This window comes from Grampus griseus (genome assembly GCF_964374135.1).
Source record: "Grampus griseus genome assembly, chromosome: 11".
Lineage (NCBI taxonomy): Eukaryota > Metazoa > Chordata > Mammalia > Artiodactyla > Delphinidae > Grampus > Grampus griseus.
Genome location: NC_139005.1, coordinates 50963373 through 50990908, shown reverse-complemented (window position 1 = coordinate 50990908; position 27536 = coordinate 50963373). Strand labels below are relative to the sequence as shown.

Below are 27536 nucleotides of genomic sequence, written 5' to 3'. Positions count from 1 at the left end.
AGCAATAATCGTTGATATTCCTCAACTGCTGTTTATCATTTTTTCCATGGAAAATTTTCTTTTCTTTCTGTATATCTGAGGAGAAAATTAAGCACTTCAGTCAACTTAAATCTGAACTTTTTCTTAAAGACAATACTTTGAGGAAGATACTTTGTTTAATTACAGAACTTAAAGTAGCAGCCCCGAAAAACTTCATTCTGAAAAGGTTTTTCTGGAAAGTAGTTGTTTTGTCTTATTTTTAATCTTTAAAGCTTGTTTTACCTGTTTATCAAATGCAGCATATTCAATCTTAAAGTAAAATATAAATAAATGTTGTATACTGATGCTGCATTTTAAAATGTTGATTAAATTTAATGCAATCATCTTGATGCCTGAAATGTTGTGATGGAATCATTGTATATGGTGTGTTGGGGCCAGGGAGACAGAAGAGGGGAGAGCAGTAGGGAAAAGATAGTAGCTCACATGGGTTGGGTTAGCAGACACAAAAAAAGAGAGATCGAGGGGAAGTTCCTGGCATGCAAGAAGTATGAGTACAGACAGTGAGATGAGAAAGTACATTTCAAGAAGTCTTATGTGTATGTTCCCCTACAATAAAAATATAATTAAAAAGTTACTTTTGAATGTAGGATTGTTATTTTTTAAAAGGTGACTCCTGGGAAGTCAAAGCAGTCTAGCTCCCACTTGGCAAGTTACACACTTACTCTGTAAGACTGACTTGTAGTCTCAGGTTTAGGTGAAGGTATTGAGAAGCCCAGGTGAGTACTGGTGCTGTGCTAATGAGACTCATTCTGGTTAGTGGTCTTATACATAGTTGCCACCTTTTTATTGCACAGTTGGGAAGTGCACAGCTTCCCCAGCCATACCTGACAGTCTTGGCCATGTCTTAGATTCTAAGTGCTTGACACATCTGATGACCAACCATCCTGGTTTACCTAGACTAGGATAACAAACTCTCCCAGTTTGCCTGGGACCGAGGAGGTTCATGGCACTTGGGACTTTTAGTGCAAAAGGTAGACCAGTCCCAAGCAAATTGGGATGGTTGATCACCCTAATTAGAGGGCAGAGTAGCTACAGAGAATAGAGTATCAAGTGTCCCCAACATTGAGGCAGGTAAGGATGATGTAGTGCTGTATAATCAAAAATGCTTGAGCTAGATAGACACTGTTAGGAATACACCATCCAAGTTTTAACTAAAAAACTTCAGAGAATTATGGAAAATACAGGGACAGGCATCAACATGACTTACATATGGTTATGAAGAGTCCACATGGAAAGGCTAAAGAAATTGGTATTATCTCCCACCCAAATAAACCTCTCCAGTCCAACCTACATGGTGTCTACTCATCTATAACACTGATTGTGAGGACTTTGCTTCCTAAAAAACTTCTTGAGGTTCTCCTTATTAAGTACAAGCACTTTGGCTTTGGCATTTAAGGCTCCCCACTACTGACCTCTTGTCACAGATTCCAAGTGTGGACAGGCATGGCCTTTATTTTAGCAGGGTGGGTTATCAGGAAGGGGCCAACATCTGCATAGGGCAGCCACTGGGAAAACGAATCCAGCTGTAGATGCTAAGGGAGAAGGCACAGTGCCCAAGGACGAGAGTGATCTCTACAAAGAGAATGTGCAAAATGAGAAATATCAGGGCATTATAGCATGTGGTGGATTACACCCAGATGTCTGCATAAACATTTGGCACCAGGAAGATCTGCACGTTCAGGATTTGGGAACAGGGCCTTCATGGAATGTGGGGTTGGGGGGAGTAGCAACGATACAAAGTCAAGAGTAAAGTCAGTAGCTGGGAAAGGACTGGCAAAGGACTTAGCTCAGGGCCCAAAGAAGAGGGCCACCTAGACAACCTGGACACAATCAGGGGATTGATTTAAAGCAGATGTCTAGGCAGGAGAACGGAGCTACCACCTAAGGGTTAGACTCGCAAGAAGGGTGTTGATGCTGAATACCAGAATGTTGGTCTTAAGCGTCTCCAATCTTAAAACAGGCCTGAAGCAGGTGGCCTCGGCTGTGGACGAAAAGAGGGATGCAGAGAAAGGGAATAAAACCAGGTCTAGCCCACTCAACCCACCACTTCACCACTCTCACCTCTTTTCTGTAAAAGCTTGAACCATGTGAAATGATTGGAACACCCTGCCCTTCCCAGCCCCTCCACGTTTTCCCCTACTATTGCTTTCTCTAGGATACTCTTTCCATTTTCTCCTGTTAAAATCCTACCCATTCATTCTCCAAGGCTCATCTCAAATGCTGTTCTTCTGCCTTTCCTCAATGGAGAACTGTGGTACCTTCCTCTTTCTGATCTTATGGCAGTTCTGTGCCTTAGAACTCTCCTTGATATTTTATAATCTGCACTGTTCAGTAAAGTAGCCACCTAGCCACACGCGGCTATTAAGCACTTGAACGTGGCTAGTGACCAAGGAAGTGAAACATTAATTTTATTCAGTTTTAGTCCATTTAAATGTAGATAACCACATGTGGCTAGCGGCTTCTGTATTGGACAATGCAGTTCTACAGCATCTCCCATAGTACTTTCTCTTTAACGATTCAATAAACATTTATGGCATGCCTATTCTGTGCTTGTAGCAATAGGTACTAGAAATGCAACCATGGCTAAGACACAGTCCCTACCCTCAGGAATTAGCACAGACATTCTCCCTTTTGCTTGGTATATATTTGTTATTTACCATAGTATTCTATAAGCTTCTTCAGGACAGGCATGTGTCATACTCATCTTTGTATTCTCCCTAAGGCCTAACATAATGCCTGCCTATATCAGGTTGCACAATCAATTCATAATAAATTGAAATTTTATTCTCTTGTGAAAAATTAACCTGATTGGAAGTCTAGGAGTAAAGCATTCATGTTCTGCTTCTTACTTGAAAATTCTGCAGCCGTTCTTTAATGTAATATCCTTAGATGGACTACAATAGAAGATCTTCTAATTTAGTTGTCAAAAATGAAAGGTCAAAGTGAATAGAGAGGGAAATAAAGGCACATGGGTAGTCTTCCTGTTTGGGGTCTTTCCCTACTTCAGTGGAGTACGTTGTGTCCCTCAGAGCTGGTAGCCTTATGTTCTCTCTCTAACCTGCAACCAAAATCTAGTCTCATATTCATTTACACAGAGTTAACAAATATGACTAGTAAAACTCAACATTTTAATCTTCTTTTAGGAGCTCTTTTATTTAAATGGTTATCATAGCCTTAAGCTAAAGCAGTGTTTTTTTCCAACTTTGTGCTGGGCTCCCTGCAGAATGTAAGTTTATGTGAAGCTCCCTTAAGAACCCACACTGGGGTGGGGAAATTAGAGGCAGCTTTAATTTTTGGTTCTTGGGTAAGAGGATGGGAAATTATACATATATACTTAAAAATTATAATAGGGGCTTCCCTGGTGGCGCAGTGGTTGAGAGTCCACCTGCCGATGCAGGGGATGTGGGTTCGTGCCCCGGTCCGGGAGGATCCCACATGCCGCGGAGCGGCTGGGTCCGTGAGCCATGGCCGCTGAGCCTGCGCGTCCAGAGCCTGTGCTCCTTAATGGGAGAGGCCACAACAGTGAGAGGCCCGTGTACCGCAAAAATAAATAAATAAATAAAGTTAATATAATGAATAACTATAGGCATAATCTTATAATTAATAATACAATTATTATAATCATATAATAAACAATATAATATTATATAATCATAATATATACAGGTGACCCTTGAACAACATTAGTTTGAACTGCTTGGGTCCACTTATATGTTGATTTTTTCAATAGTAAATACTAAACTACTACACGATCACGGTTAGTTAAATCCAAGGTGTGGAACCGCAGATACGGAGGGCTGACTGTAAGTTATACTCACATCTCATGTTGTTCAAGTGTCAAATGTTTATCATTTTCCCTTTTAAAAATCAACTTCATTGGGGTATAATTTTCCTCTGTAGGTAATTTTTATTCTTCAATTTTATTACAATAAAAATTTTAAATTACGAGAACACTTTTGTACAGGTTGACTAAACTGCAAGCTTTAGGAATACTGACACCATGTCCAGTTTGTCAGTTTTGCTTAAGGTGTTATTCTCATTACTTAGCATAGTACCTGCCACATGGCTGCAATCAATAGTTACATGTTCAATGAATGAATGAAAGAGTTCTCTAGACATGTTATTTCCCAACCATTCTTTTTTTCTTCATGAAGTTTTTTTTTCCTTCAGTTTTTAAAAACTATGGTGAAATACATATAACATAAAATTTACCATCTTAACCATTTTTAAGTGTCTAGTTCAGTGTTAGGCACTCATGTTGTATATCTATCACCACCATCCTTCTGCAGAACTCTTTCCATCTTACAAAACTGAAACTATATTCATTAAACAACAACACCCCATTTCCCCTTCCCCCCAGCCCCTGGCAACCACCATTCCTCTTTGCGCCTCTATGAGTTTGACTATTCTAAATATCTCATGTAAGAGGAATTATACAGCATTTGTCATTTTGTGACTGGCTTATCTCACTTGGCATGATGTCTTCCAGATTCATTGATGTTAGAGTATACGTCAGAATTTCCTTCATTTTAAGGTTGAATAATATTCCAGGTATGTAATACCACATGTTATTTATCCATTCATCCATTGATTAGCACTTGGGTTGCTTCCACATTTTAGCTACTGTGAATAATGCTGTTATGAACATGGGTGTGTAAGTATCTCTTTGAGACCCTGCTTTCAATTCTTTTGGGAGTATAGTTGGAAGCAGAATTGCTAAATCATATGGTAATTCTATTTTTAATTTTTTGAGGCACCACCATACTGCTTTTCACAGCAGCTATACCATTTTACATTCCCACCAACAGTGCATAAGGGCTCCAGTTTTTCCACATCCTTGTTATTTACTGATTTTTTTTTTTTTTTTTGCGGTACGCAGGCCTCTCACTGTTGTGGCCTCCCCCGTTGCAGAGCACAGGCTCCAGACGCGCAGGCTCAGCGGCCATGGCTCACGGGCCCAGCTGCTCCGCAGCATGCGGGATCTTCCCGGACCGGGGCAGGAACCCGTGTCCCCTGCATCGGCAGGCGGACTCTCAACCACTGCACCACCAGGGAAGCCCTTTACTGATTTTTTGATAGTAGCCATTCTAATGGGTGTTGGGGGTACCTAATAGTTTTGATTTGCATTTCCCTAATGATTAGTGATGTTGAGCATTTTTTCCCATGCTTATTGGCAATTTGTATATCTTCTTTGGAGAAATACTGGCGTCCAATTTACATATAATAAAGTGCACATATTTTTGAGTGCATTGTAAAGAGTTTTAACAAATGTATATATCTGTATAAACACCACCCCACTCAAGACTGAGAACATTTCTATCACCCCTTAGGGCTACCTCGTGCCCTCTGGCAGTCAGTTTCCTCTGACCCCTGGCCTCAGGCAACTATTGTACTTTCTGTCGTCATAGATTAGTTTTGCCTGTCCTAGAATTCCACTTACATGGAATTGTACACTATGTACACTTTTGTGTTTGGCTTCTTTTGACATAATATTTTTGAGACTCTTTCATGTTGTTGCTGGTAGGCAGAAGATATTTTATAAGTGAAAATTCCTGAACCACTGAGCGGTGGGAGATCACAATAATAACTGACATTTATTAAGCACATACAATATGTTGAGTACTGTTCAGGCTTTACAAATAATATCTTACTTAATCCTAACATCAACCTCATGAGGTGATTCTATTAATCCCATTTTAGAGATGAAAAGTCACAGAATGTATAAGTAATCTGCCAAATGTCCTACAGCTACCCAGTGGCAGAGCTGGTATTTGAACTCAAAGAACCTGGCTCCAGAGTCAGCGTGTAAAGGTACCACCCTCTGCAACCCCAGCACTCCTGAGAGGGCCAAGGTGTACGTCCTGCTCCTTTTGTCCTTCCCTCTTTCCACTTGCCGTCCTCAGCCTCTTCTGAGCACACATATACCTGTCTAAACGAAGAGTCTAAGTTGCCACTAGTAAATGAAAGTGTAAGGCCAACTGGCCCGAGGCAGGGGAACACAATCAGATTCACAGGTTGCATCAGACCGAAATTCTCCGGACCACCCAGTTCCAGAAACTGACCTGGGGACTTTGCACCCGGCCCAGCCTTCCCGCCTTTCGAGGGGCGGGACTAACGGTCCCCCAGGATACCCGAAAAGACCACCAAATAAGGAATACCCTGCGCCCTCCCAGATTCACCACACCCCTTTCCCTTCTTCCCCTATAAAATCTTGCCCAACCCGTGCGACTTCTCTGGCCCCTTTCTCTCGGACCAGTGAACCTCACCCGGGAGCGCTCCCTAATAAAGCTCACTTGAAGCTTTCCTCTGTTTCGCGGTGCGGTTTGTTAAGATCCGACCTTACAGAAAGTGCTGGGGAAAAAATGAACAGTAGAGGAATAGAAAAGAGAAGCAATTATATCCAATTCTCATTAGTACCAACTTGCCTGATTTCATGGGCCTGTGCTTATTTTCATGCTCAATTATCTCATGAGACTGGATAGGAACACAAAAAAAACTGGTTCCCACACTCTTAAGTCAGTGTTTATTTTGGCAGAAGTGGCAACCTACATTTCCACTGTATTAACAGAAGTATTAAAATCATTCTGCACCATCTTCACAGGCTATACCACTGCTGTACATTTGTTTCTGAATTAGTAAACAGTTTTAAGTGAGTGCTTTTCTAGCCATTATTTCATTATGTCCTCACAAAGGCCAAATTACTTTGGAAAGGCAGGAAATATAGCGGCCCCCATTTAATATTATTATTCCAAGGTGACTGAATGACTGGCCTAACGTTATACACCTACTTCTGGATGATCTTCACTATTAATGGTGAAGCTGGGCCTAGAAGGCATCTCTCAGCGTCACCCGCTAGGTTTTAGCTCTGGCTCTGTTCACCAGGACAATGGTCTTCTGGTTGTAAGTAAAAGTATATTTTCAATTTGGGTTATGCTAGTGTTAATGAGAGAGAATGTAAATCACTTTCTCCCTAATTGAAGAACAAATCATTTCTTCTTATTTTTATTATGTAAGAATTGAGAGTTTTGCCAACAGATACCTTAATAACCGTCTTCTTTCCTGCTTGCTTTCACAGACCAGTGACCTTTTTTATTTCCTAGTAAACAAACTTCATGAGTACTTGCCAGAGTCTAGGGATAAGAATGCACATCAAAATAAAAGCCAAAGTGTTGGTGAGCTGGTGTAAGTACTAACTGGATAATCATAGATATTTTTCCCTACGATGTTCAAGATAAATGGAAGGCATTGGGCAAAATATATACTGTATTAATGATTAATAGGGCAGCAAGTTTTGCTTCACATAGATTTTTTAAAAACAGCATTAATTTTGTTCTAATTGTATAGTTAAAGAAAAACTACACAAGAAACTAGTAATACTGGCTGTCCCAAAAGGGAAAAAAATGAGTGTCTGAATAAAAGACACCTTTCACTGTATTCCCTTTTTTACCTTTGAAATTTTGAGCCAGAAATTACTACTTGAAACAGTTAAAATTATTAAATGTAGTTTAAAAATAGTGTGATTATCATTAAAACTTTGCAAAAAATAAGTGCAAAAATCAATATGTAAATGACTTTTAATCCTGACATGCACCTATTAATTCATTCATTCAACAAATATTTTTGAGTGCTTACTATGTAGCAGTCACAGAGTAGACACTCAACCAATGTTGGCAATTTAACATACAGAATTTCCTTCCTATACTTTTTTCTACATGGCTATCTGAATGCAGTTCTATTGAGCATTACTGATTTTGTGGAATTCTTAACTTACAATGAAATCATGCCATTTCTGTGATTTTTTTTTCTCTTTGTTTTCTAGGGCATGCATTGAAATTATACAGACTCTGGGACTGATGTTCAGAGAAACAGAAACTGAGGCATCACCCCTGAACACATTGGCAGCTAAGAAGTAAGGCCTTTTAAAAATTGAGACCTTGTAGTTGCAACCCATTAACTATTCTACTGAGTGTCTTCCAGAACTCAACTCTCTTGACTTCTCTGTTCAATCCCCTTGTAAATATATTAAACTCTTTTGTCTCACTTCCTTCTTTGATGAATACATTAATTAACATACTGAGTCCTCTCTGATTATTGGGGGCACAAAGATTTTGTTAGCATAAGTTTATCTTTTGTCATTGCCTGAAAAAGACCAAATGAACCATCATACGTTAAAAACGAGGGGGTCTCTATTAGAATTTTCTAGAGTACACTTTTATCCACATTGCAAAGGCAGGAACTATAGTAGCTCCCTTTAGTATATAATTGTGTGACCTTGAAGTGAATGACATTGGAGGGAAAGCTGTTGTAAGATACTCCAAGATATGTGGCCCGAAGAAGATAGAAATTTACATCATTCTTACATAACAGTCCCGAGTTAATAGCCATGCTTTTCCTCTACAAGATCAGCCAGAGACTTAGGTTCCCTCCTTTTTGTTGCTCTGCTATCTTCTATCATGCTATCTTTGTCCTCATGGTTAGCTGGCTAAATTGCTTGCTTTTATAACTCCCTGTGGGAATCAGGAAGAGAAGTAAAGGGCAAGCAACTTTCCTTTTTAAGCAAGGCGTATAAGACTTTTGCTTACCTTCTGTTGGTGAGAACTTTAGGCACATGGTGTTTCTAGCTGCAGAAGAGGCTGCAAAATGCATCTGTAGTTGGACAGCTGTGTGCCTAGCTAAACTATAGATGGCAATGGGACATCTGTAATTTAAAGGAAGAATGGAAGAACGTATAGTGAGGGACAACAGCATTCTTTGCCACAGAAAGTATGTGTTTGCATGTCTTCCATATTATCTGCTTGACCTTTTTGTGAGATTTATAGGCTATGAATTACACCCTCGGGCAATGGTCTGACTAAAATCTTAATTTTTTTCTACCCATATCAATTGTTTATCTACATTTCTTGTACTAGAAGGTGGAAGAAGGAAGAGAGCCATGGACTCTGAAACATTTAAACCAGAGGGAAGAATAAGAACTTTTAGTAATATTTGTCCAGGCTATTTATTAGAGACCTTTACAAATAAATTTTAATGATAATACTCATTAACATACCTTAAGCAACTTGCTATGTGCCAGGGACTATGGGCATACTGTGCATTATAGCAGGGATGGTCAAACATTTCTGTAAAAGGCCATATAGTATGGGCTTCCCTGGTGGCTCAATGGTTAAGAATCCACCTGCCAATGCAGTGGACATGGTTTGAGCCCTGGTCCGGGAAGATCCCACATGCCACAGAATAACTGAGCCTGTGCGCCACAACTACTGAGCCTGCGCTGTAGAGCCCGCAAGCCACAACTACTGAAGCCTGTGCACCTGGAGCCCGTGCTACGCAACAAGAGAAGCCACTGCAATGAGAAGCCCGCGCACTGCAACAAAGAGTAGCCCCCGGAGGGCCCCCACAAGCTTCTGGGATCTGCAGGGAGCAGGTGTCTCAGTGACAACTATACTCTGGACTAAATCCTGAATTTGTCTTGTTGGTCAAATGATTAACATCAAAAGCAGCTCCAAGAGATTGTCTCAAGATGGCGGAGTAGAAGGACATGCCCTCATTCCCTCTTGCGAGAGCACCGGAATCACAACTAACTGCTGAACAATCATTGACAAGAAGACACTGGAACTCACCAAAAAAGATACCCCACATCCAAAGACAAAGGAGAAGCTGCAATGAGATAGTAGGAGGGGCGCAATCACAATAAAATCAAATCCCATAACTGCTGGGTGGGTGACTCACAAACTGGAGAACACTTATACCACCCACTGGAGTGAAGGTTGTGAGCTCCACGTCGGGCACCCAAACACGGAGGTCCGGCAACGGGAGGAGAAATTCGTAGAGAATCAGACTTTGAAGGCTAGCGGGATTTGATTGCAGGACTTCGACAGGACTGTGGGAAACAGAGCCTCCACTCTTGGAGGGCACACACAAAGTAGTGTGCGCATCAGGACCCAGGGGAAGGAGCAGTGACCCCGTAGGAGACTTAACCACACCTACCTGTTAGTGTTGGAGGGTCTCCTACAGAGGTGGGGGTGGCTGTGTCTCACCGTGAGGACAAGGACACTGGCAGCAGAAGTTCTGGGAAGTGCTCCTTGGTGTGAGGCCTCCCAGAGTCCGCCATTAGCCCCACCAAAAAGCTGGGTAGGCTCCAGTGCTGGGTCGCCTCAGGCCAAACAACCAACAGGGAGAGAACCCAGCCCCACCCATGAGCAGACAAGCAGATTAAAATTTTACTGAGCTCTGCCCACCAGAGCAACACCCAGCTCTACCCACCACTAGTCCCTCCCATCAGGAAGCTTGCACAAGCCTCTTAGATAGCCTCATCCATGAGAGGGCAGACAGCAGAAGCAAGAAGAACTACAATTCTGCAGCCTGTTGAAGTAAAACCACATTCACAGAAATATAGACAAAATGAAAAGGCAGGGCTTCCCTGGTGGCGCAGTGGTTGAGAATCTGCCTGCCAATGCAGGGGACACGGGTTCGAGCCCTGGTCTGGGAAAACCCAACATGCCATGCAGCAACTAGGCCCGTGAGCCACAACTACTGAGCCTGCACGTCTGGAGCCTGTGCTCCACAGCAAGAGAGGCCGCGACAGTGAGAGGCCTGCACACCGCAATGAAGAGTGGCCCCCGCTCGCTGCAACTAGAGGAAGCCCACGCACAGAAACGAAGACCCAACATAGCCAAAAATAAATTAATTAAAAAAAAAAAAAGGCAAAGGACTTTGTACCAGATGAAGGAACAAGATAAAACCCCAGAAAAACAAAATGAAGTGGAGATAGGCAACCTTCCAGAAAAAGAATTCAGAATAATGATAGTGAAGATGATCTAGAACCTCGGAAAAAGAATGAAGGCAAAGATGCAAGAAATGTTTAACAAACACCTAGAAGAATTAAAGAACAAACAAACAGAGATGAACAATACAATAACTGAAATGAAAAATACACTAGAAGGAATCAATAGCAGAATAACTGAGGCAGAAGAATGGATAAGTGACCTGGAAGACAGAATGGTGGAATTCGCTGCCATGGAACAAAATAAAGAAAAAAGAATGAAAAGAAATGAAGACAGCCCAAGAGACCTCTGGGACAACATTAAACGCAACAATATTCACATTATAGGGGTTCCAGAAGGAGAAAAGAGAAAGGACGCAAGAAAATATTTGAAGAGATTATAGCCGAAAACTTCCCTAACATGGGAAAGGAAATAGCCATCCAAGTCCCAGAAGTGCAGAGAGTCCCAGGCAGTATAAACCCAAGGAGAAACATGCCAAGACACATAGTAATCAAAATTGCAAAAATTAAAGACAAAGAAAAATTATTGAAAGCAGCAAGGGAAAAATGACAAATAACATACAAGGAACTCCCATAAGGTTAACAGCTGATTTCCCAGCAGAAATTCTACGAGCCAGAAGGCAGTGGCACAATATATTTAAAGTGATGAAAGGGAAGAACCTACAACAAATATTACTCTACCCAGCAAGGATCTCATTCAGATTCAACAGAGAAATCAAAAACTTTAAGACAAGCAAAAGCTAAGAGAATTCAGCACCACCAAACCAGCTCTACAACAAATGCTAAAGGAACCTCTCTAACTGAGAAACACAAGAGAAGAAAAGGACCTACAAAAACAAACCCATAACAATTAAGAAAACGGTAGTAGGAACATACATATCAATAATTACCTTAAACGTGAATGGATTAAATGCTCCAAACAAAAGACACAGGCTCGCTGAATGGATACAAAAACGAGACCTATATATATGCTGTCTACAAGAGACCCACTTCACACCTAGGGACACATACAGACTGAAACTGAGGGGATGGAAAAAGATATTCCATGCAAATGGAAATCAAAAGAAAGCTGGAGTAGCAATACTCATATCGGATAAAATAGACTTTAAAATAAAGAATGTTACAAGAGACAAGGAAGGACACTACATAATGATCAAGGGATCAAACCAAGAAGAAGATATAACAATTATAAATATATATGCATCCAACATAGGAGCACCTCAATACATAAGGCAACTGGTAACAGCTATAAAAGAGGAAATTGACAATAACACAATAATAGTGGGGGATTTTAACACCTCATTTACACCAATGGACAGATCATCCAAACAGAAAATTAATAAGGAAACACAAGCTTTAAATGACACCATAGACGAGATAGATTTAATTGATATTTATAGGACATTCCATCCAAAAACAGCAGATTACACTTTCTTCTCAAGTGTGCATGGAACATTCTCCAGGATAGATCATATCTTGGGTCACAAATCAAGCCTCAGTAAATTTAAGAAAATCGAAATCATATCAAGCATCTTTTCCGACCACAACGCTATGAGATTAGAAATCAGTTACAGGGAAAAAAACGTAAAAAACACAAACACATGGAGGCTAAACAATATGTTATAAATAACCAAGAGATCACTGAGGAAATCAAAAAATACCTAGAGAAAAATTATAACAAAAACACGACAATCCAAAACCTATGGGATGCAGCAAAAGCAGTTCTAAAAGGGAAGTTTATAGCAATACAAGCCTACCTCAAGAAGCAAGAAAAATCTCAAATAAACAATCTAACCTTACACCTGAAAGAACTAGAAAAAGAAAAAACAAAACCCAAAGTTAGTAGAATGAAAGAAATCATAAAGATCAGAGCAGAAATAAATGAAATAGAAACAAAGAAAACAATAGCAAAGATCAATAAAACTAAAAGCTGGTTCTTTGAGAAGATAAACAAAATTGATAAACCTTTAGCCAGACTCATCAAGAAAAAGAGGGAGAGGACTCAAATCAATAAAGTTAGAAATGAAAAAGGAGAAGTTACAACGGACACCACAGAAATACAAAGCATCCTAAGAGAACAATACAAGCAACTCTATGCCAATAAAATGGACAACCTGGAAGAAATGGACACATTCTTAGAAAGGTATAACCTTCCAAGACTGAACCAGGAAGAAATAGAAAATATGAACAGACCAATCACAAGTAATGAAATTGAAACTGTGATTAAAAATCTTCCAACAAATAAAAGTCCGGGACCAGATGGATTCACAGGCGAATTTTATCAAACATTTAGAGAAGAGCTAACACCCATCCTTCTCAAACTCTTCCCAAAAATTGCAGAGGCAGGAACACTGCCAAACTCATTCTATGAGACCACCATCACGCTGATACCAAAACCAGATAAAGATACTACAAAAAAAGAAAATTACAGACCAATATCACAGATAAATATAGATGCAAAAATACTAGCAAACAGAATCCAACAACACATTAAAAGGATCATACAACATGATCAAGTGGAATTTATCCCAGGGATGCAAGGATTCTTCAATATACGCAAATCCATCAATGTGATACAGCATATTAACAAAGTGAAGAATAAAAACCATATGATCATCTCAATAGATGCAGAGAAAGCTTTTGACAAAATTCAACACCCATTTATGATAAAAACTCTCCAGAAAGTGGGCATAGAGGGAATCTACCTCATCATAATAAAGGCCATATACAACAAACCCACAGCAGACATCATTCTTAATGGTGAAAAACTGAAAGCATTTCTTCTAAGATCAGGAAGAAGACAAGGATGTCCACTCTCGCCACTATTATTCAACATAGTTTTGGAAGTCCTGGCCATGGCAATCAGAAAAGAAAAAGAAACACAAGGAATACAAATTGGAAAAGAAAAAGCAAAACTGTCAGTTTGCAGATGACATGATACTATACATAGAGAATCCTAAAGATGCCACCAGAAAGCTACTCGAGCTAATCAATGAATTTTGTAAAGTTGCAGGATACAAAATTAATGCACAGAAATCTCTTGCATTCTCATACACTAACAACGAAAGATCAGAAAGGGAAATTAAGGAAACAATCCCATTCACCACTGCAACAAAAAGAATAAAATACCTAGGATAAAACCTACCTAAGGAAGTAAAAGACTTGTACTCAGAAAACTATAAGATGCTGATGAAAGAAATCAAAGATGTCATAAACAGATGGAGAGATATACCATGTTCTTGGATTGGAAGAATCAATACTGTGAAAATGACTCTACTACCCAAAGCAATCTACAGATTCAATGCAATCCCTATCAAACTACCAATGGCGTTTTTTATGGAACTAGAACAAAAAATCTTAAAATTTGTATGGAGACACAAAAGACCCTGAATAGTCAAAGCAGTCTTGAGGGAAAAAAAATGGAGGTGGAGGAATCAGACTCTCTGACTTCAGACTATACTAAAAAGGTACAGTAATCAAGACAATATGGTACTGGCACAAAAACAGAAATATAGATCAATGGAACAGGATAGAAAGCCCAGAGATAAACCCACGCACCTATGGTCAACTAATCTATGACAAAGGAGGCGAGGATATACAATGAAGAAAAGACAGTCTCTTCAATGAGTGGTGCTGGGTCAATATTTAAAAAACAAACAACCCAAGCAAAAAATGGGCAGAAGACCTAAATAGACATTTCTCCAAAGAAGACATACAGATGGCCAAGAAGTACATGAAAAGCTTCTCAACATCACCAGTTATTAGAGAAATGCAAATCAAAACTACCATGAGGTATCACCTCAAACCAGTTAGAATGGGCATCATTAGAAAACCTATAAACAACAAATGCTGGAGAGGGTGTGGAGAAAAGGGAACTCTCTTGCACCGTTGGTGGGAATGTAAATTGATACAGCCACTATGGAGAACAGTGTGGAGGTTCCTTAAAAAACTAAAAATAGAACTACCATATGACCCAGCAATCCCACTACTGGGCATATGCCCAGAGATATCCATAATTCAAAAAGACACATGCACCCCAATGTTCATTGCAGCACTATTTACAATAGCCAGGTCATGGAAGCAACCTAAATGCACATCAACAAATGAATGGATAAAGAAGGTGTGCTACATATATACAATGGAATAGTACTCGGCCATAAAAAGGAACAAAATTGGGTCATTTGTAGAGACGTGGATGGATCTAGAGACTGTTATACAGAGTAAAGTAAGTCAGAAAGAGAAAAACAAATATTGTATGTTAACACATATATGTGAAACCTAGAAAAATGGTACAGATGAACTGGTTTGCAAGGCAGAAATAGACACAGATGTAGAGAACAAACGTATGGACACCAAAGGGGAAAGTGTCAGGTGCAGTGGTGGCTGTGGAATAAATTGGGACATTGGAATTGACATATATACGCTAATATGTATAAAATATATAACTAATAAGAACCTGCTTTATAAAAAAAAATAAAATAAAATTCAAAAAAAAAAAAAAAAAAAAGAGTAGCCGCCACTCGCCACAACTAGAGAAAGCCCGCACACAGCAACAGAAACCCAATGCAGCCAAAAATTAAAAAAAAAAAGGCCATATAGTAAATTATTTTGGCTTTTCAGGCCATATAGTCTCTGTTGAAACTACTTAATGCTGCCATTGTCACAAAAGCACCCACAGACAATATGCAAAGGAATGGGCACAGCTGTGTTACAATAAAGCTTTATTTACAAAAACAGGTTCTAGGCTATTTGGACTGCAGGCCATAGTTTCTTGACCCCTGCTTTACAGCATACAAGGAAAATATACTCTGTTATTTTCTCTGCATACTTCTTTATGCAGTTGATGGTACTGCCATTTTCCCAATCTCCAAGAGGGAGATTGAAAATTATGAATGATATTTACATCTTCTCCCACACTGAAAGTATTGCTAAGTCATGTTACCCTTTTTGTCCACCTTTTGGTCCTTATGTTTCTTTATCCAAGATGGAGAAAATCATTCTTACCAATCTCTGTTGTAAAGTGTCGCATTTTAATTGTTCTGTCTTAACTTGGTTCAACCACATCAGCCCTACTACATCAAGCCTCTTTCCTGATATGTCTAATTCTTTTCATGCCCTTTGATATATATATTATATTGCTATAGTAGAGTCTGGTTGTAACACTAACTTTTCAGTCAATTTTGATATTCATAGGGGTCAAATCATGTTACCTATACCATTAACTACCACCATAAATGTTTAATACAATTAATAATCTTCTATTGCCATGTAACAAATTACCACAAAGTTAGTGGCTTCAAACAACATACACTTATTATGTCACAGTTTCTGTAGATCAGGAAATTTGGGCACAGCTTAGCTGGATCCTCTGCTCAGGGTCTCATAAGGCTTCAATCAAGGTGTTGGCTGGGGCTGCAGTCTCATCAGAGGCTTGGGGCCCTCTTCCAAGCTCATCTGGGTAGTTGTTAGCAGAATTAATTTCCTTATAGCTGTAAAACTCATGACAGCTTGCTTCTTGGCAGGAATATCTCTGAGCTCAGGAAAGGCCTAAACTCTCCTTTAAAGGGCTCGCCTCATTAGATCAGGCCCAGTCAGGATAATCTCTCTTTGATTAACTCAAAAGTCAACTAATTGGGGATCTTAATTATATTCGCAAAATCTCTTCACCTTTCTCATCTAACATAACATAATGACAAGAGTGATAGCCTAATAGATTCACAGGTCCTGACCATACTTTAGGGGAAGGGATCATATAGTGTATATACCATGGGATGAAAATCTTGGAAGCCATATTAAAATTCTGCCTACCACAATAACATAAGATGACTTATGAGACCATGAGTTTGCCCTTCAAAGTCTGTATTTTAAGATACTTTAATACATTAAAAATTCTTATATTAGAAATAATAACAATCTAAACAATGAAAGTATCAAACTGTTGGTACCATTTTTAAGGGTGTGATGTCAACCCTATAATAAGTCTATTATAATAAGTCAGGATGAAACTACCATTTTAGATTAAAATTCTTTTATCTATTATTGGCTTAATGGATTTTAAATTGAGTTGGCAGAAGGGATAGATTTCAAATTAAATTCCATTTGAGCAAATAAAAAAGCATTTATTCATTTCAGCATTTTTCTCTTTATTTTTTTCATAAGTAGAAATTTTTTTTTTTTTTTTTTAAATAAATTTATTTATTTATTTTTGGCTGTGTTGGGTCTTCGTTTCTGTGCGAGGGCTTTCTCCAGTTGCGGAGAGCAGAGGCCACTCTTCATCACCTCATAAGTAGAAATTTTATTTGTTCAACCCACTTCATTGTATTCTTGAAATATGCCATAATCCTTTCTTTTTTTTCAGTATCCTTATGGTTGAATTCATGTATTACCACAGCAAGTGACTCAGAATTTGAGAGTTCCTTCCCGTAGCCTAGGGTATACGATACTTTGAAATGAAGCCGTTGCTGAAAATAAAGGACTATAATTAAATATAACAGTGAATGGAATGTCAATTCAAACTTAATATCAGGAAAAGCTTCTAAATGGAGTGCTTTGTTGATTTTGGAAGTGTCTTCTGAAAATAGACTGGCTGTTTTATAAAACAGCCTGAATCAAACATTAGCAAATATCCTGTAGGACATATCCTGCTTTTTTGAGCGATGTGCTAACTGACAATGTTCTAACTTCTTTTGCAGATATGAGAACTAGACTTGTTTTTTTTTTTTTTAATTAATTAATTTAGTTAGTTAGTTATTTTTGGCTGTGTTGGATCTTTGTTGCTGCACACAGGCTTTCTTTTTTCTGGTTGCAGTGAGCGGGGGCTACTCTTCCTTGCAGTGCACAGGCCTCTCATTATGGTGGCTTCGCTTGTTGCAGAGCACGGGCTCTAGGCGTGCGGGCTTCATTAGTTGTGGCACATGGGCTCAGTAGTTGTGGCTCACGGACTCTAGAGCGCAGGCTCAGTAGTTGTGGTGCATGGGCTTAGTTGCTCTGCGGCATGTGGGATCTTCCTGGACCAGGGCTTGAACCCATGTCCCTGAATTGGCAGGCGGATTCTTAACCACTGAGCCACCAGGGAAGCCCTAGACTTGTTTTTTGAGTTGGAGAAACGAGGGGAATTATATTTCTAGTAGAATTTTGGTAAACTTCTAATCATGGTAATGATTTAAATGACTGTAAAAAGATTAGGAAGCCTCAAATATTACTAAACAAGGATTGTTTATATTCTTCTTTATTCCATTATGAAAGGAATGCTTAAGGTTATAGAGAATTTTTATACAGTCCTGTATGTAAATTCTTTTATTGCTCCTATCTGTCAAAGCTACTCTGATACTGACTTCAGTTAGGCAACTGATATTTTCAGTGGTCTGCCTTCAGCTCCTTTTCAACCATACATGGGTTGTACTATACACATGAAAATAGGGTTACTAACCCGGCTTCTCAGGATGCACATTTTGAATTGTGATTTTGTGTGTGTGTGCCTTTTTATTTTCAAATACTATGATATATTATTCAAATATATAGTAACATTTAAGTGAGTTATTAGTGTACGTTAGTGGACTGTACTAACAGTCCACATTTTTGTTTGAAATCAAAAGGCTTCAAGTTTAATACTAGTTTTATTCACTAATAGCTAGTGATCTTTAGTGGAACAGTAAACCTCTGAAATTCTTTGTTAAAAAAAGGTTTCTCGAGTCAAAAAACTTAAGAGATAAGCGTTTTAAGAAATGCTTCATACTGTTTCTTTGTCCCAGAGATAAACAGATATAAAATCTCTGAGAAGTCCCGTAGTAAAACTATCCAGTGAACTTGCCTTACCCAAGTATTTCCCATACTTCCTTTGACCACAGCACCTATTTTGACTATAATATTGCCTGGAATTAGTAATCCATAAAAAGCCCTTTGGGAAATACTGCTATAATTTAAATCACTCAAATTTCCCTTAAATCCAGATTCCCTAAGCTTTCCAAGCTAAGTGAACTTCTAGAACTATATTTTTTCTGAACCAAAAGACCAAGAAATTATATTTTCACTTAAATGTTTCATCACTAGACATTTGTCTGCATGTCTAGGGATACAAAAGCTCAGTCAAGAATGATCTGCAATCGCCACTAAAAACTACTAGAGCTCATCAATGAATTTGGTAAAGTTGCAGGATTCAAAGTTAATACACAGAAATCTGTTGCATTTCTATACACTAACAATGAACTATCAGAAAGAGAAATTAAGAAAACAATCCTGGGAGGGGCAATATAGGGGTAGGGATTAAGAGGTACAAACTATTATGTATAAAATAAGCTACAAGGATATATTATACAACATGAGGAATATGGCCAATATTTTATAATAACTATAAATGGAGTAGAACCTTTAAACATTGTGAATCAGTATACTGTACACCTGTAACTTATATAATATTGTACATCAACTATACATCAATTTAAAAAACCATGATGAATTACCACTTCATAAAAAACAAAACAAAACAATCTCATTTACAATCGCATCAAGAAGATAAAATACCTAGGAATAAACTTACCTAAGGAGGAATAAACCTACCTAAGGGAGGTAAATCTACCTTATAGTTTTCTGAGGTGAAACCTACCTGATGAAAGAAATTGAAGAAATTGAAGAAATTGAAGATGATGCAAACAGATGGAAAGATATACTATGTTCGTGGATTGGAAGAATTAATATCCTTAAAATGACCATATTACCCAAGACAATCTACAGATTCAATATAATCCCTATCAAAATACCAATGGCATTTTTCACAGAACTAGAGCAAACAATTTAAAAACTTGTACGGAAACACAAAAGACCCTATATAGCCAAAACAATCTTGAGAAAAAACAGCTAGAGGTATCGTGCTCCCTGACTTCAGACTATACTACAAAGCTACAATAATCAAAACAATATGGTACTGGCACAAAAACAGACACATAGATCAATGGAACAGAATAGAGAGCTCAGAAATAAACCCATGCACTTATGGTCAGTTAATCTACAACAAAGGACGCGAGAATATACAATGGAGAAAAGACAGCCTCTTCAGTAAGTGGTGCCGGGAAAACTGGACAGCTATATGTAAAAGAATGAAATTAGAACATTTTCTCATACCATATACAAAAATAAACTCAAAATGGATTAGAGACCTAAATGTAAGACCATAAACCATAAAACTCCTAGAAGAAAACATAGGCAGAACACTCTTTGACATGAATTGTAGCAATGCTGTTTTGAATCTGTCTCCTAAGGCAAAGGAAACAAAAGCAAAAATGAACAAATGGGACCTAATTAAACTTAAAAGCTTTTGCACAGCAAAGGAAACCATTGACAAGACGAAAAGACAACCTACTGAATGGGAGAAAATATTTGCAAATGATATGACTGATAAAAGATTAATATCCAAAATATATAACAACTCATACAACTCAGTGCAAAAAAACCCCCAAACAACCCGATTAAAAAATGGGCAGAAGACCTGAAAAGACATTTATTCGAAGAAGATATACAGATGGCAAACAGGCACATGAAACAGGCTCGACATCACTAGTCATCAGAGAAATGCAAATCAAAACTACAATGAGATAGCACCTCACATCTGCCAGAATGACTATCATCAAAAAGACCACAAATACAAATGTTGGTGAGGATGTGGAAAAAAGGGAACTCTTGTACACTGTTGGTAGGAATGTAAATTGGTGCAGCCACTATGGAAAACAGTATGGAGGTTTCTCAAAAAATTAAAAATAGAATTACAATATGATCCAGCAATTCTAACTGGAATTGCCCAACTCCTGGGTATATATCTAAACAAAATGAGAAACACTAATTCGAAAAGATACATGCACTCCAATGTTCATAGCAGCATTATTTATAATTGCCAAAATATGGATGCAACCTTGGTGTCCATTAACAGATGAATGGATAAAGAAGATGTAGTGTGTGTGTATATATGTGTGTGTGTGTGTGTATATACACACACACATACACACACACACAATGGAATAGTACTCAGCTCTAAAAAAGAATAAAATTTTGCCATTTGCAACAACATGAATGGACCTGGAGGGTGTTACACTTAGTGAAATAAGTCAAACAGTGAAAGACAAACACTGTGATATCACTTATATGTGGAATCTAAAAAATAAAACTAATGAATCTGACAAAAAAGAAACAGACTCACAGATATAGAGAACAAACTAGTGCTTACCAGTGGGCAGAGGGAAGGGAAAGGGGCAAGACAGACATAGGGAATTAAGAGGGCAAACTACTACATATAAAACAAATAAGCAGGCTTCCCTGGTGGCGCAGTGGTTGAGAGTCCACCTGCCGATGCAGGGGACATGGGTTCGTGCCCCGGTCCGGGAAGATCCCACATGCCGCGGAGCGGCTGGGCCCGTGAGCCATGGCCGCTGAGCCTGCGCGTCCGGAGCCTGTGCTCCGCAACGGGAGAGGCCACAGCAGTGAGAGGCCCGCGTACCGCAAAATCAATCAATCAATCAATCAATAAATAAATAAATAAGCTATAAGGATATATTGTACAAAATGGGGAATATAGCCAATATTTTATAATAACTATAAATGGAGTATAATCTATAAAATTTTTGAATCACTATATTGTATACCTGAAACAAATATAATATTGTAAATCAACTATACCTCAATTAAAAAAAAGAATGGTCTGCAATGCTTCATACCTGTAAGTATAATTACACTCAGTTTCTGCAAACTTAGTGTCACTGCTATTTTTTTTTTTAACTTTTCTCATTAACAGCCTTTATTTTTTTTTCAGGGGAACACTATTTAACCTCTTGGTAATTTTAATTAGCGAGCCTCAGATTCCAAAATCTTGTCCTGTGTTTGACATCCAGTTGGTGGCTGATTCAGCTTTAGTTGAGATGTCTTTTGATGCTGAGGTGAGAGGAGAATTTTGGAATAGACTAACTACAATACATAGGGGTCCTGGGTTCTTCTATGTGGACCTTGACATCGTAGAGTATAGAAAGATAATTAAATCAAAGAGTAAATACGTTATTATTAATCTCAAAATTTAGATAGCTATTCTGTCAATATTACTATTATATCCATTTTATATGTTTTAGAGTATACATACTAAGAAAAATTATTATTCTTTATACATTAGATAAATCTGTTTATATTTATCTCTATATAAAATATTTACATATATAATTCCACAGCAAGGGTCTAACGGGTAAAAAAGCACTGTCTTAGAGATTTTAGGATTAACGTTCTTGCCTTAGTTTACCATTTCCTTACCTATCTAAGTAGTGCAAACTTAGTTACTTATTTTTCTAAAGTTTTACTAAAACATTAGACATATCAAAGTGCCTATAATGCACTTATTCTGAGAGAATAAATCAGGTTATTATTAGTTTTTTTTGAGTAGGCCAACACAGAATTTCTTTAAAGGATGGGACATGATTTCATAGTTGTTGAACATACAATCAGAGTTATGTTTTAGCAAACTCTTAAATTCACTCATTCATTCAATAAATATTTATTGAGCATCTGTTATGAGCTAAACAGTGTGCTAGGCAGTGGGGTCCAAACGAGAAGCAAAATAGACACAATCTCTGCCCTCATTAGTTTAGAGTTGAGTTGGATAGACAGACGTTAGTCAAATATAACATCAATGTGTTATAGCAGACTGTATACAGAGCGTCTATGATACCAATATCAACAGTGGAGTGAGGGAATTAGGGATGAAAGAGGAGGATGGAAGCAAGACTGACAGACAGAGGTGTTAAGAAGCTAGTGCTGTAGTTCAGGTGAGGGATGATATGGGCAAGAAGGAAGCCTTCCTTGACCCCTAAACAAAACTAGGCTTTCTTTTTAGAGCTCTCCTACCTTCTTGTGTTTTTCTTTCAGAGCCCTTGTCTCAGTTTGTAACTAGGCAATTTATGTGATTATTAGACTGATGTCTGTTCCCCACTAGATTGTATGTTCCATGAGGGCAGGAACCATGTCTCTTGTTACTCTCCATTAGTACAGTACAGTACTCCAACTAGTACAGTGTCTGATGCATGTTTGTTGAATAAATAAATGAAAAAAAGGGATAGTAGTTGTGAAGAGGGAAGATTCCAGAAATTTTTAGGAAACTGAGTTGATAAGTTGATGGGAAGATAAAGAGTTAAGATTAGATGACTTCTAGATTCTGGCCTGGGTGACAGATAAGAATTACAACAAGAAGAGTAGGTTTAAAGGGGAAATAATGAGCTTGGTTTTGGATTAGTTTATTTGATTTGCCTTTGATATTTCCATATGAAAATATTTAGTGGGCAGTATAGATAGGTCTGAATTTCCTGTTTTTGGATCTGCTGACCTTTTGCACCTGGGCTATTAGTGAAGCCATGAGCAAATCATATAAATTCTGGTTCCAAGGTCTAATAGAGTGGGAGATTTCAAAATAGAGCTCTTCCTTGCAAAGAATACCGCTAGGGAAAATGTGTTGGCCTGTAGCATGCCTGCAGACACAGTTCTTTCTCATGCACCAAGTGGCCTATGGGCTAGAAGACAGCTTCACCAAATGTTTGGATTTCTTGAGAACAACAGCAACAAAATGTCTCTAACCCTATACTTACCCATACCACAGAAGGAGTTATCCTTCAAGATGGGCATAAGACTAAATTCCCCAGAGGATCTCCCACTTTAATTCTGGGGAGCAAATTTCTACATTCTTGAAAGGAAGCAGGGTTGCTGATCTGAATGATTTTGCAAATTAAGTGTGCAATTTTTTTTGTGTTAGTATTCTGTAGGACCTTGTATCTTCTTTCCCTGACCTACTTTCTTAGCCATTATTAAATGTGCACTCATTTTATGAGAGCCACTTTTTTGAGAATGACTGAATCAAACAGAACAAGAAAATTAACCACACTAATATTTTTTGTTGATCATAAATTCTTTTATAAATACTTAAAGAGAACCAGGAGAAATGATCATTTTCTGGCTCTGCCAATGATATTGCATTGATTACTATTTAAAATTCTAGTTACAGAAGCTTATCGTGGAATATACAGATAGAGCTACAGCACTTTTATATGAGATACTTCTTGTCTTTCAGCAGGTACGTTTTTATTATACATACTATATTGTGTGATTATTATATACATCATGACTATCATATGATATATATATGATTAATAATATACCTTAAAAATGTTTGTATTAGAGATAATCTCCAAAATTGGTTGATTTAAATGATATTACTGCTTTTGCTCTTAAGTGTTCATCTAGCTTATTTTCCTAAATACTGATTTTAAAGATTTGATTAATCAGGATAAAATGTATTTGAGAATGAATATCTTTTTAGGTATCTTTTTAAAACTTGAACTTCATGAATATAACTTGTTTATTTCCTTGAATCTTTTAGGGAAATCTTGGATGGGGGTCATCAAAGTTTGCTATTAGCTGGATGATGTCCTTTCTACAAAGTCGTCCTCCCATAGTAAGTACCTAGAAGCAGAAACAAAACTACCACTCAAGGCTAATGAAACAGATGCTCTTGTGCTTAATTAATAAAACAAAATTTCTCTGTAAGTAGTCAAGTTTATAAAACAGAAGAAAATGTAAATTTGATGATTTTATTAACCAAAATAAAATGTTTTTATATTTGGGGCCTGAATGTTTAAGGTACTGAAATGACATCTTAAACGTGATCTTTATTTAATGAAAAGCCCTAAGATATATGCAGAAAACAGAATATTAAAATACTGGCTGTATAATTAAGTGAAAAAAATGAACATTTATCTTAAACACTGAGTGTGACTTGGCAAGTACGAATATAACACTTTTAATACTCTGGCCACTCTGCCCTGGCAGCCACCATCCTGGTCTGTAATATCACCATCTCTCTCCTTGGCACTATAATTGCATCTACATGGTCTGTCCTATCTTCTCACCGGACTACAGTCAGAGGAACCAATGCAAAATAAAAATCTGATTATGTCATCCCTTGCTTTAAATCTCTCGTAATAAAGAAAGATATAACAAATAAAGACTAAACTTCTTAATATGGCCGACAAGGCTGTACATATTATGACCCTACAGCCTCATCAGTTGCCTCACTCTTCCATGTCGGTCTCATACCCACTGCTCACCCCCAACACCCCCAACTCCGTCACAGGATCTTTACCATTCCCTCGGTCTGCCCTCCTCAAACGCTTTCCCCTCCCTTTTCCACCTAGTTAACCCCTACTTGTCCTTCAGGCCTCAGTGCCCCTTCCTGGTGCAGGGTGGGGGGGATGATTCTCTCACCTCTGACTAGGTAAGATTCCCCCATTATGGACACACAATCATAGCATGGTGTCTTCTTCCTTTTCTTCATAGAACTTGTCACTGTTGCAAGTCACATGTGTTTGTGTTATTATTTGGTTCTTTCTTGTGGTAGCCATTAGTGTCCACACATATTCTGGCTCTCTCTCCTTCCAGGCACGTAGTAGGAGCGTACATCCTTTCCCACTTGAAATTAGGTAGCTCTCTGTTTTTGCTTTGGCCAATGGAATCTGAGCAGAAGTAACCTACGTCACTTCTTGCGCAAAGGTTTAGGAGCCAGTGCATGCTTCCCTGGCTTCCTTTTTCCTCTGGCATGGTGACTGGCAACACTCCATATGGTCCTGAGTGACTACAATGAGCAGAACCCCCTACTGACCCTTAAGGGACATACAGTGTGAGCAAATAATAAACCTTTGCTGTATTAAGCAAAGCATTGACGTTTTGTGAGATCTGTTACCACAGCATAACTTAGTCTATCATGATTGATACAATGTCTTTCTCCCCAAACAGACTCCAGGTGCCAGTAAGGGTAGGAGCTATGTCTGTTGTGCTAGGCACACAATAGATGCTAAATAAAATATCTGCTGAATTAATTCTAATAAAGGCTTTATCCCCTAATCTCTTTTCATGTCCCCAAACTTCCTTTCCCTTTATTCATTCATGTATTTGTCTATTCAATCAACATAGATTTAAATGGAAAACTTTTCAAAAGGTAGTAACCCAAACTAAATTTTCGTTGCTAATGGAGGATTTGACACGTGGTATTATGTTCTCTTTCCATATATGAAGATGCCTCTCTTAACCATCAGTGATTTTCTGCTTTGAGGTATTTTTCTAGAGTGATGTTGAGTCTGTCCTAGGGAATCTAGATTATCTTGCCAGATCTCTGTGACATATGTTTCCAAAAACTTGGCTGGAGGCAGAGGGTACACTTGTCAGTAGTACAGCCAATTACCTTATACAGAGACTGAACCCAAGAGCTTGGCTCCTTTAGCAGCACATAGACCCCAACCAATCTCGGGCCCACTTCAAAGTGCTGTACAGTTATAGTCATTCCCAGCCCAGAAGCTCTTATGTGCAAGACGCAAAACCCTTCCTTTTTCTGTGCGGTGGTTCCAGACGGGGTCCTAAAAACTACAAGCAACAGGAAAGTTTCCTTATCAACCTCTAGGGTTGGTTCACCAAAGGAACTGAGTTGATTATGAGCCCAGACTGTGACCATAAAGCATGTCAGGATGAAAGATGGCAAAAGGACCACTAACACTGTTTAAAGCTTTGGTATTAACCCATTTCTAAAGAGTCTGGATAGAAATAGACCACTTTAGAGAAACTTGCAAGCAAGGAACCTGTTGGGATCATTGAATACACCATCCCAGTCAGTGCTGGCTGATTCTCTTACTTGGGCGGAGCAAGATGCTAAAGAAATTAAAAATTTAATCCCCATATGGCCATTGCTTTGTTTCCCTGCTCCAGACTCTCTGACCTCAATCTGCGTTTGCCCGACACAATACCTAGTCAATATGTGTAAATGGATCTGAATTGCGGAAACCTCACTTCAAATCACCTGCCCTGCTTAGGAATGGTCTGTAGCAACATCAACAGAAAAGGCCACATTTATTGGTACTAATTTAAGGGGCATCCAGAATGACCTGCTTACTAGAGCCTGAAAGAGCACTAGCTTTCCTTTCTGTTTTTTTACAGTAGCCTAAATTTATACTTCCAATGCTCTCCTTCCACTTTGGAGCCAAACTTCTTTGACAGTCAGTACTAGTTCTGACCCTGCCTGTAGGGGGGCAATTGGTAAGCCCAGTTGGTCTATGGTCTGGTGCTCTCTGAGTACCATTTCAATAAGAAATAGCACAATGCAAGGGCATTGGTGTAAGGGTGGTGAGGACCTCAGCCTAAATTTATAGTTGAGATTCCAGCTGAAGTAGGTGCTCTTACAGGTGTCATGCAGCCTACGTGTAACTGCATTCTCCTTGTCTAGATTACTTTTGTGGCCAGAATTGTGAAACGAGTGGTGAAGGGGCTTTCAGCTTCATTTCAGCTGCTAAGTCCTGGCCAAGCAGTTCTGTTACACCAGCAGTTTTACATCCTCAAGAGCTGCCTGCAGTACAGCAAGACTTTAGCTGAGTATATTAGGAATGACTACAGAGAAGAATTCAGGTAAGAAAAAGTCGGAATCTTATCTGCAGTAAAATCCACTCATTTCTGATTTTCATGCAAAACTACAACACTGCCCAATATTTAGAAGATTAAGTGACAAAGGGAAATTCTAATTTTTGTTTTTAATAATATCTTACTTTGATAAAATAGTTACCTTACTGTGGTAAGGTAGGATTTGGGGGAGGGGGGCGGGTGGTGCTCTAAGAACCATTGCCACTTGAAGCACATTCCCAGGCCAAAAAAGGCTAGTTCA

At 38.5% G+C, this 27536-nt stretch overlaps 1 protein-coding gene across 1 annotated transcript in view; it reads left to right on the top strand.

Moving 5' to 3' along the window:
* Positions 1-27536, top strand: part of LOC309830350 (uncharacterized protein C12orf56 homolog) — a gene marked incomplete at both ends in the record, with an annotated part of 59834 nt that overhangs the window by 29736 nt on the left and 2562 nt on the right. The window contains 7 exon segments of the mRNA XM_082666836.1: positions 74-218; positions 7115-7221; positions 7859-7948; positions 21618-21741; positions 23835-23909; positions 24216-24290; positions 27105-27283. Of these exon segments, the coding sequence (XP_082522962.1) occupies positions 74-218; positions 7115-7221; positions 7859-7948; positions 21618-21741; positions 23835-23909; positions 24216-24290; positions 27105-27283 (795 nt within the window).